The 12,104-nt window shown below is 39.5% G+C and overlaps 1 protein-coding gene and 1 pseudogene across 1 annotated transcript; both read left to right on the top strand.

The window, feature by feature from the left end:
* ORYCUNV1R-PS1542 (vomeronasal 1 receptor oryCunV1R-ps1542 pseudogene) lies at nucleotides 9,672-10,421 on the top strand (annotated as a pseudogene).
* On the top strand, nucleotides 9,672-10,595 carry ORYCUNV1R1535 (vomeronasal 1 receptor oryCunV1R1535). The gene is given in 1 exon segment (NM_001167224.1): nucleotides 9,672-10,595. A coding segment is annotated over 1 exon segment (924 nt).
* Nucleotides 10,596-12,104: the final 1,509 nt, after the last annotated feature.

Below are 12,104 nucleotides of genomic sequence, written 5' to 3'. Positions count from 1 at the left end.
ACAACCTGTGTTGTGCTGCATACTTTCATGTTTAATCTTAATTTTTACATGTTTAACACTGAAAACTTAAATAAATTTTGTTCTATGGTAAAATGAGGTCATAGGGATACAGCCTTGCTCCTGTAAAAACATGTTCCTGTAACAGGTTTATAAACTTTTTTTTCAAGTTAATGTTTTCTTCATTGTTTTTGAGATAACATTTTTAACTTACATTATAGTACAAGGCATAATTCTCCACCACACAGAGTGTTCAGCAAATGAAAAATGCAAAGACCACAGTCCAGCAGGAAAATAGGCAAGGGCTGTGTCCAGTCATCCAGTGAGAAGATGGTCCTAACTTTTCATGAAACCTGTCTCTGCTAAAATACAGGAGATGTTTAGGCTTTCTTTCTGTTCAATAATGCTTTTTACCATCAATGAAATGGAGTAATGTATCCATTTGAGGACATTTATAATTTTTCAAATAAAAGGGGTTGTAACAATAACATTATGCTCTGACTACAAAAAAAGCTATTAAAATTGTCCTGATGTGTGGGATTAATCAAATTAATAGTGAAACTTGCATTGTAATATGCTTAAGGATTTCAGTTCCATATTAAATTGCTGTTCCATCATCTCTATAATATTCACATGGTGTTTTCAGTATGAATGAATGTGAACTATCTTTTCTTTAATGATTTATTTGAAAGAGAAAGAGCAAGTGAGCAAGAGAGAGAGTGTACACGCCAGGAGCCTGGAACTGCTTCCAAGTCTCCCATGTGGGTGGCAGGAGCCTACGTACTTGGGCAGCTTTCATCTGCTTTCCACGTATAGTAGCAAAGAGGTGAATCAGAGGTGGAGCAGCCAGGACTTGTACCGGTGCTCAAATGAGAAGCTGGCATCGTAGGAGGTGGTTAATCTGCTGCACCACAAAGCCAGCCCCTCAAAAGTAAACTCACAGCACCAAGCTGGCAGCAGAGATGTGAACCCACAGGAACCATCTGGTGCTGTGCAGATCTGGTGTGTCCACATGGCACCTGCTGGAGGAGATGCACGCAGTGATACTGGGTGCTGGAATTATTTAATGAGACAGTGGTTGTTTCCTTCTGAAAACATCTATGGTCTCGTGATATTGGAGAGTGTTCTCTATTTACAGTTTAGACAGTGAGCACATGAGGAAGTGGTAACAATACACACGAAATTCCAGATAGTGGCTCTCAGGCACAAAGTTTCCTGTGAAGTCTCTGATCTTAATATATTTCACATCAATTCCCAAATCTACAGTTTCAACTTATACAATATACAAACCTTAACAGCTTGCATTTTCTCTTTACTGGATAGCTTATAATTTATTATGTTTTAGAAATCTCACCCCATTTCTACTGATTTTACCCATGCCAAGTATTTACCCATATAATATATGATCTGAAGTTAGTAACATTTAGTTTCTACTCTACAGTCTTTTATCATATTTATCATATTTTTTAACTTTCATTTAATGAATATAAATTTCCAAAGTACGGCTTACGGATTATAATGGCTTCCCCCCCAAAACGTCCCTCCCACCCGCAACCCTCCCCTTTCCCATTCCCTCTCCCCTTCCATTCACTTGAGGATTCATTTTCAATTCTCGTTATATACAGAAGATCAGTTTAGCATACATTAAGTAAAGATTTCAACAGTTTGCTCCCACACAGAAACATAAAGTGAAAAATAATAGATGATTTTTTAAATGATGATGAAATCAGATCAGACCTATTGCCATGTTTAATCCCAGTGAGAGTCAAGTTGGGAATTGATAATTTCTTCTTTTCTTTAACAGAAGATCAGTTTAGTACACATTAAGTAAAGATGTCAACAGTTTGCACCCCCATAGAAACACAAAGTGAAATATACTGTTTGAGTACTCGTTATAGCATTAAGCCTCAATGTACAGCACATTAAGGACAGAGATCCTACATGAGGAGTAAGTGCATAGTGACTCCTGTTGTTGACTTTACAAATTGACACTCCTGTTTATGGCCATCAGTAATCTCCCTATGCACCAGTCATGAGTTTCCAAGGCTATGGAAGCCCCTTGAGTTCACCGACTCTGATCTTGTTTAGACAAGGTCCTAGTCAAAGTGGAGGTTCTCTCCTCCCTTCAGAGAAAGGTACCTCCTTCTTTGAAGACCTGTTCTTTCCACTGGGATCTCACTCACAGAGATCTTTCATTTAGGTTTTTTTTCTTTCCAGAGTGTCTTGGCTTTCCAGGCCTGAAATACTCTCATGGGCTTTTCAGGCAGATCCGAATGCCTTTAGGGCTGATTCTGAGGCCAGAGTGCTGTTTAGGACATCTGACATTCTATGAGTCTGCTGAGTATCTCGCTTCCCATGTTGGATCACTCTCCCCTTTATTTATTCTATCGGATAGTATTAGCAGGTACTAGACTTGTTTATGTGCTCCCTTTGACTCCTAATCCTTTCATTATGATCAATTGTGAACTGAAATTGATCACTTGGAATAGTGTGATGGCATTGGTACATGCCACCTTGATGGGATTAAATTGGAGTCCCCTGGTATGTTTCTAACTCTACCATTTGGGGCAAGTCAGCTTGAGCATGTCCCAAATTGTACATCTCTTCCATCTCTTATCCCCACTCTTATGTTTAACAGGGATCACATTTCAGTTAAATTTCAACACTTAAGAATAACTGTGTATTAATTACAGAATTAAACCAGTCATATTAAGTAGAACAGACAAAAAAAACTACTAAGAGGGATAATGTATTAAGTTGTTCACTAACAGTCAGGGCTATGCTGATCAAGTCACCGTTTCTCATAGTGTCCATTTCACTTCAACAGGTTTCCTTTTTGGTGTTCAGTCCGTTGTCACCAATCAGGGAGAACATATGGTATTTGTCCCTTTGGGACTGGCTTATTTCACTCAGCATGATGTGTTCCAGATTCCTCCATTTTGTTGCAAATGACTGCATTTCATTGTTTCTTACTGCGGTATACTATTCTAAAGAGTACATATCCCATAATTTCTTTATCCAGTCTACCGTTGATGGGCATTTAGGTTGGTTCCAGGTCTTGGCTATTGTGAATTGTGCTGCACTAAACATTAGGGTGCAGGCTGCTTTTTTTTTTGCCAATTTAAATTCCTTTGGGTAAATTCCAAGGAGTGGGATGGCAGGGTCGAACGGTAGGGTTATCTTCAGGTTTCTGAGGAATCTCCAGACTGACTTCCATAGTGGCTTGACCAGTTTGCATTCCTACCAACAGTGGGTGAGTGTCACTTTTCCCCCACATCCTCGCCAGCATCTGTTGTTGGTAGATTTCTGTATGTGAGCCATTCTAACCGGGGTGAGGTGAAACCTCATTTTGGTTTTGATTTGCATTTCCCTGATTGCTAGTGACATTGAACATTTTTTCATGTGCCTGTTGGCCATTTGGATTTCCTCTTTTGAAAAATGTCTATTGAGGTCCTTGGCCCATCTCTTAAGTGGGTTGTTGGATTTGTTTTTGTGGAGTTTCTTGATCTCTTTGTAGATTCTGGTTATTAACCCTTTATCTGTTGCATAGTTTGCAAATATTTTTTCCCATTCTGTCGGTTGTCTCTTCACTCTCCTGTTTCTTTTGCAGTACAGAAACTTCTCAATTTGATGCAATCCCAATAATTGATTTTGGCTTTGACTGCCTGTGCCTCCCGGGTCTTTTCCAGAAATTCTTTGCCTGTGCCAATATCTTGAAGGGTTTCTCCAATGTTCTCTAATAACTTGATGGTGTCAGGTCATAGATTTATGTCTTTAATCAATGTTGAGTGGATTTTTGTGTAAGGTGTAAGGTAGGGGTCTTGCTTCATGCTTCTGCACGTGGAAATCCAGTTTTCCCAGCACCATTTATTGAATAGACTGTCCTTGCTTGGATTTGGTTTTAGCTCCTTGATCAAATATAAGTTGGCTGTAGATGTTTGGGTTGATTTCTGGTGTTTCAATTCTGTTCCATTGGTCTATCCATCTGTTTCTGTACCAGTACCATGCTGTTTTGATTACAACTGCCCTGTAGGATGTCCTGAAATGTGGTATTGTGATGCCTCCGGCTTTGTTTTTGTTGTACAAGATTGCTTTAGCTATTTGAGGTCTCTTGTGCCTCCATATAAATTTCAGCACCATTTTTTTCCATATCTGAGAAGAAGGTCTTCGGTATCTTGATTGGTATTGCATTGAATCTATAAATTGCTTTTGGGAGAATGGACATTTTGATGATATTGATTCTTCCAATCCATGAGCATGGAAGATTTTTCCATTCCTTGGTATCCTCTTCTATTTCTTTCTTTAAGGTTTTGTAATTTTCATCGTAGAGAACTTTAACATCCTTGGTTAAGTTTATTCCAAGGTATTTGATTGTTTTTGTAGCTATTGTGAATGGGATTGATCTTAGAAGTTCTTCCTCTGCAATGGCATTGTCTGTGTATACAAAGGCTGTTGATTTTTGTGCATCGATTTTATCCCCTGCTACTTTGCCAAACTCTTCTATGAGTTCCAATAGTCTCTTAGTAGAGTTCTTTGCGTCCCCTAAATAAAGAACCACATCATCTGCAAAGAGGGATAATTTGAGTTCTTCCTTCCCAATTTGTATCCCTTTAATTTCTATTTCTTGCCTAATAGCTCTGGCTAGAACTTCCAGAAGTATATTGAATAGCAGTGGTGAGAGTGGGCATCCCTGTCTGGTACCAGATCTCAGTGGAAATGCTTCCAACTTTTCCCCATTCAATAGGATGTTGGCTGTGGGTTTTTCATAGATTGCTTTGATTGTATTGAGGAATGTTCCTTCCAAACCCAGTTTGCTTAGAGTTTTCATCATGAACGGGTGTTGTATTTTATCAAATGCTTTCTCGGCATCTATTGAGATAATCATATGGTTTTTCTTCTGCAGTCTGTTAATGTGGTGTATCACATTGATTGTTTTGCGCACATTAAACCATCCCTGCATACCAGGGATAAATCCCACTTGGTCTGGGTGGATGATCTTTCTGATGTGTTGTTGCATTCTATTGGCGAGAATTTTATTGAGGATTTTTGCATCTATGTTCATCAGGGATATTGGTCTGTAATTCTCTTTCAATGCTGCATCTCTTTCCGGGTTAGGAATTAAGGTGATGCTGGCTTCATAGAAAGAATTTGGGAGGATTCCCTCTTCTTCGATTGTTCTGAATAGTTTGAGAAGAATTGGAGTTAGTTCTTCTTTAAATGTCTGGTAGAATTCAGCAGTGAATCCATCTGGTCCTGGGCTTTTCTTTGTTGGGAGGGCCTTTATTTCTGTTTCAATTTCTGTCTCAGTTATGGGTCTGTTTAGGTTTTTGATGTCTTCCTGGTTCAATTTAGGTAGGTTGTATGTGTCCAGGAATCTATCCATTTCTGATAGGTTTCCCTGTTTGCTGGCATACAAGTCCTTGTAGTAATTTCTGATGATTCTTGTTATTTCTGTGGTGTCTGTTGTTACGTTTCCTTTTTCATCTCTGATTTTATTGATTTGGGTCTTTTCTTTTTTTAGTTAGTTGTGCCAATGGGGTGTCAATTTTGTTTATTTTTTCAAAAAACCAGCTCCTTGTTTGGCTGATTTTTTGTAATTTTTTTTGATTCAATCCTGTTGATTTCTTCTCTGATTTTAATTATTTCTCTTCTCCTACTAGATTTGGGTCTGGTTTGCTGTAGGTTTTCTAGATCCTTGAGGTGAATTGAAAGCTCATCTATTTGGTAACTTTCCAATTTCTTGATGTAGGCACCTATTGATATAAACTTTCCTCTTAACACTGCTTTTGCTGCGTCCCATAAGTTTTGGTATGTTGTGCTGTTATCCTCATTTACTTCCAGAAAATTTTTGATTTCTCTTTTAATTTCTTCTTTGACCCACTGTTCATTCAGGAGCATGTTGTTCAATCTCCATGTGTTTGTGTATGCTCTAGGGATTCCTGAGTTGCTAATTTCCAACTTCATTCCTTTATGGTCTGAGAAGCTGCATGGTATGATTCTAATTCTTTTGAATTTGCTGAGACTTGCTTTATGGCCTAGTATGTGGTCAATCCTAGAGAAGCTTCCATGTACTGCTGAGAAGAATGTAAAATCTTTAGCTGTAGGATTGAAAGTTCTGTATATATCTGTTAGATCCATTTGGGCTATAGTGTCATTTAAATCTACTGTATCCTTGTTGATCTTCTGTCCTGTTGATCTGTCTATTTCTGAGAGTGGAGTATTGAAGTCCCCCAGTACTATTGTATTGGGGTCTAAGTCTCCCTTTCAGTCCGTTAACAAATCTTTTAGATAAACCGGTGCCCTGTAATTAGGTGCATATACATTGATAATTGTTATATCTTCTTGTTGTATTGATCCCTTAATCATTATATAGTGTTCCTCTTAGTCATTCTTAACAGTTTTTGTGGTAAAGTTTATGTTGTCCGATATTAAGATGGCTACGCCTGCTCTTTTTTCATTTCTGTTGGCATGGTATATCTTTTTCCAGCCTTTCACTTTCAGTCTGTATGCATCTTTGTTGGAAAGATGCGTTTCTTGTAAGCAGCAAATAGATGGGTTTTGTTCCTTAACCCAATCAGCCAATCGGTGTCTTTTAACTGGACAGTTCAGGCCATTCACGTTCAATGTGACTAATGATAAGTGGTAACTTTGCCCTGCCATTTGCCAAAGATAAGTTCCAATATATGCTTTGAATTCCCTGTGATCTTTTGCTGTGAGGTTTCCTTCCTTTATCTTCTTTCATACTGATGACTGTGTTTCTGTGTTTCTGGGTGTAACACATCTTTAAGCATCTTTTGCAGGGCTGGATGAGTGGCGACAAATTCTTTCAATTTCTGTTTGCTATGAAAAGTCTTTATTTCACCTTCATTTACAAATGATAGCTTTGCAGGATATAATATTCTGGGCTGGCAGTTGTTCTCTCTTAGTACCTGGGCTATATCTCGCCATTCCCTCCTAGCTTGTAGGGTTTCTGATGAGAAGTCAGCTGTGAGTCTGATTGGAGAGCCTCTGAGAGTAATTTGACATTTCTCTCTTGCACATTTTAGGATCTTTTCTTTATGTTTCACTGTGGAGGGTTTAATTACAACGTGTCGTGGTGAGGATCTCTTTTGGTCGTGTTTATTAGGGGTTCTGTGAGCTTCCTGTACTAGGATTTCTCTGTCCTTCTCCAAACCTGGGAAATTTTCTGCTAATATCTCACTAAAAAGGCCTTCTAATCCTTTCTCCCTCTCCATGCCTTCAGGAACTCCTAGAACCCAAATGTTGGGTTTTTTCCTCTTCTTTTTTTTGGTCTGACTGTATCCTTTCCTGTTCTCTGTCTTCTAAGTCCGATATTCTCTCTTCTGCTTCACCCATTCTCTTTGTAAGGCACTCTATTGTGTTTTTCATTTGATCTATTGAATTCTTCACTTCATTATGATTTCTCGTCACTATCACAGTTTCCTGTTGTATTAGTTGTTTTGTTTCATTTTGATTCCTCCTTAATATTTCATTTTCATGAGAGAGATTTTCTACCTTGTCCATTAAGGATTTCTGTTCAAGAATTTGTTTTTGAAAACTTCTTAATGTTCTTATCAATTTTTTTGAGATCTGCTTCTTGAATTTCTTCTATCTCATCATCTTCATAATCTTGAATTGGGGTGTCTTTTTCATTTGGGGGTGTCATGGTGACTTCCTTGTTTCTATTATCTCGGTTTTTGCGTTTGTTATTTGGCATATTGGAGATATTTGGTTTCTTCACTGTGGTGCTTTTTCTTGTTATACTATGACTCTAGATTAAGTGGACTGTCTGTTTTAGATGGAGCCTTAGAGGCTTGAGATGGGTGTGACCTGAGAGTTCTGTTTGGTGTGCCAAAGGTGACACTCCCAGGTTAGGCGTGATAGATCTCTCTCTCTCTCTCTTTCTTTCTTTTTTTGATTCAAAAGGGAAGTAATTCCGCACAGCTGAACAAAGTTGGAGGTAGTTAGCAAGCAAATGATATACTTACAGGAGCCAGAGATCGGAAGCTCTTTCCCAAGGACCACACAGGGAATCTGTTCGGCCCTCAGAGTGGGCTCGAATTCTTCTTCAGTCTCCCACTGGGTTGCCAAAGTTACGGAACTGTAGCATCTCTGCAGAGTACTCACGTGAATTCTGTGAGTTCTCTCTCCCACCGTCTCTGTTTTCAGTCTCAGTTCAGTAGCACCACAAATTTACTAGGTCCTAATCTCCTGTTAATTCGCCCCGCCCAGAGTCAGGTTTTTCTGCTAGGCTCAGGGCCGGTGCAGACCTGAGGTCGCTCTGCTTATGACGTATGTCCAAGATGGCGCCTGCTCTTTTCTTGCTCGCCCTTGAGAGGTGAGCGGAGAGAGAGAAACCCGTGTCCGTACCAGTCACCTTTTTTTTTTCTCTCTCTCTCTCTTCCAGTTAGCCTGGTGAACTTTCCCCCCCTGGGGGTCGTTCCCTCTAGTCTCCTCTCTCTGCTTGCCTGCCGGTGTCTCGGGCTATTGAGGTTCGGCTCACCTCACGTTCCAGCGCTGGTATGTTGAGTCTGCCACTTGTGTCCCGAACTGTGAGCTCCCATGCTCTCCACGCAGGTCCACTGTGAATCATTCATTCCGGAAGAGTTTCTTCTGCTGTTTCCTCCCCTACTCTTCCTTGAACCTGCAGTATCTCCACTTTTATTAAACTGTCTCTCCCCGGACTATCAGTGTGCTCCCTTCCTATTCCGCCATCTTGTTGGATCACCCATATTTATCATATTGTATATGGTATTTCATGTCATATAGTTTAGGGTGTAGCATAATATTCAGTTATTCCTGTGACAATTGCAATTCTATTTGGGCATAAAAGAAATCCTTGTCACTGGCACTGTGGTGTAGTTGATTAAGCTGCCCTCTGCTGCACTGGCAACTCATTTGTACACATGTTTGAGTCCTGTTTGCTCTACTTCCAGTCCATCCTGGTACTAATGCACCTGGGAAAGCAGTTGAGGATAGCCAGAGTGCTTGGGCCCCTGAAACCTTTGTGGCAGATGGAAAAAACCCCTTGCTCCTGGCTTTGCCCTGGACCAGCCTCAGCCATTACAGCCAGAGAGTGAACCGGTGGATGGAATCAATCTCTCTCTCTCTCTCTCTCTCTCTCTCTCTCTCTCATTCTTTCAAATAAGAAAATAAACAAATCATTAAAAAAAAGAAATCATTGTTGAAGGCCATCTCAATAAACAGGCAAGTATGTATTTTTACACAGAATATTGTATGGAATTGGTCCCTACAGAATTATTTCATAATTTTAAATCTGAATGTTAAGATATATAAATATTATCTATAGCTGGTATTAACTTACAGCTTCAGTCATTAAACAGTCATGTAGACTTATAGACAAAGTAATGAAATCAGCTATCTAAGATAAAATCACCAGGTGTGAGAATGACTAAATAGACACTGCATTAAGTGAGCAACACAGCAAACATGTCTGTAGCATCACCTTCAAGTGCACTGCTTTGAACAGCCAGCCAATTCCAAGCCCCCTCTTGAACCACACATGTTGTTCAGATTAGACACATCATCTACGCTCACTACTTAGCTTCTCCATATCTTTTCAATGAAACAAGAATACTGTGTGGTCACTGCCTCATATTCGCTTGCAGGATTCTCATTCAGAAGATGAGCAGCAGAGGCTGGGAACTGACAGCATGGCGTCGAGGGACCTGGCCCTAGGAATGGTCTTTCTATTACAGACACTGGCTGGGATTCTGGGGAATTCCTCTCTTCTTCTCCATTATCTCATCCTTTATTTCACAGGATGCAAGTTTAGGCTTACAGATCTGATTCTCAAACACCTGACTGTAGCCAATGCCTTGGTCATTCTCTCAAAAGGAGTCCCCCAAACCATGGCAGCTTTGGGGATGAAGCATTTCCTCAATGATACTGGATGCAAACTTGTGTTCTATGTGCACAGAGTGAGCAGGGATGTGTCCATTGGCAGCACCTGCCTTCTGAGTGTCTTCCAGGCCATCACCATCAGTCCTAGACACTCAAGTTGCATGACGCTTAAAGTAAAAGCTCCCAAGTATGTTGGACCCTCCACTACTCTCTGCTGGATTCTGAACTTGATGTTTGATGTCGTGGTATTTCTGCATGTCACTGGCAAATGGCAAAACTGTAATATCACAAGTAAAATGGATTACGACTACTGTTCTGCTATGCCTCATGGGGAAATCACATTCTCACTGCACATGGCACTGATGTTATTCCGTGATGTTCTCTTTGTAGGGCTCATGCTCTGGGCCAGCAGCTTCATGGTTTTCATCCTGTACAGGCACAAGCAGCAAGTGCACTACATACACGCTCTCTCCCACAGATCTTCCCCAGGGTCCAGAGCCACACAAAGCATCCTTGTCCTGGTGAGCACCTTTGTACTGCTGTGCAGTCTGTCCTCCATTCTTCACTTTTGTTTAGCGTTTTTCAGTATTCACAAAATGTGGCTGGTGAAAGCCTCCACACTGATTGCCGGGTGTTTCCCTGCCATCAGCCCCTACATTCTCATGAGTTATGACTCCAGGGTACCCACACACTGCCTTCCCTGGATCATAGCAGCAAAGTCCTCTATGCTCTGAGAAGTAAACTCTATGGGTATTCACAGTGGCTGACTGCATACTTTTAATCCTCCTCAGATGGAAAGCCCATTTCAAGAAGCAGGCATTTTACAAGAACCTGGCCTATGAGACAGTTGAGCTCTGCTTGAAAATAAACTTAATTGAATAATAATTTTATTTTTGGAAGTCACATTTATTTTTACAATTTAAGGTATACAAGCTTTATGCATTTCGTAAATACAGATATGTGAATATAGTGATTCTTCCCACCCTACCCTCCCTCCCACCAATCTTCCTCCTTCCTCTTCTACTGAATAGTATTTTTAAAGAAAAATGTGAGATATTATCACAGTAATACCTACCTACCTAACTGAAATTTTATTAATGGTTACAATGGAGGAACTAAGAGGTTATGTAGGGATAAAACAACAGATTCCTCAGCGACACGGAGAAGTCCCTTGGAGTGTAACTTTCATCTGGCACAGTAAAATTTCCTGACATTAAGTGGCTGCAGAATGGTGCGATTGTTTCCATCAAATATGGACACAATTTGAGACATCATTCAGGATATTTAAGAAACAAAATCTCTCCCATGGAATCATGAATAGCATGGACTTTAACTGCAGGGTAGTTCAGTTTCAGAGTATTAGTGTGTTCATATTCCTAGAGAAATAGCAGTCATTTGCATGTAGATGAATACAAACTGAACTGGAATTGCTCATTTACGTGGATGTTTTCAGAGTTTCCAGAGTTCAAGGCAATGTTGCCTCTTGAAAACACATGTGGTCCAGATTGTTAACGGCACAGGCAGGGGTTCTATACGTCCATTGTTTCTGTGATGTGAAGATGCCAGTTGGGCAAAGTGGTAGGAAGCAGGTCCCACGGTGTCCTCACCTGTATCTCAAGTCAGGAAATAATCTTGTGGTAGAATAAGAGAGGGAGGAGCTTCTGGAAGGTGTAAGACATGAATCCATTTGGTTCCTGTAGCATTTTTGGCCTGAACAGTTTCAAAAAATAAGGTGAATAGTTCTTCAATATGTGAGATATTTCACTAACACTTTCTCTGTCTTTATAGCATAAAGTTTTTAAAAGATATTAAAGATTCAAATATTTGAAAAGTAAAATCAATCTGGCCTAATGCATGTGTGTATAATCTTGTGCAACAAAAATAAAAACCACATGGTGTTATCTCACATGAGAAACTTAGAAACACCTGACACATATGAGATATACAAGCAGTATATTTGAGTGTATATGTGTACATATTTGCATATACATATATGACTTTATATTCACATGTGTGTATACATGTATAATCACTTTATATTTGTTTTCCAATTAATGGTATTAGAAAATTATAAATGAAAAAAGAAATGAAAAACAATATGAATTAAAATAATAAATTGCTTTAACCTTAATGTAATGTCTATTTTATCTTATATGTACCTCATCATGACAAGTACTTAATTGGTTTAATTTACATGTGATGCATTTTCCCTTTTTATTACTTGTATTTAATCCACATACCTT

Source organism: Oryctolagus cuniculus, chromosome 18 (genome assembly GCF_964237555.1).
Source record: "Oryctolagus cuniculus chromosome 18, mOryCun1.1, whole genome shotgun sequence".
NCBI classification, from domain to species: domain Eukaryota; kingdom Metazoa; phylum Chordata; class Mammalia; order Lagomorpha; family Leporidae; genus Oryctolagus; species Oryctolagus cuniculus.
This window is presented reverse-complemented; position numbering and strand designations above follow the sequence as displayed.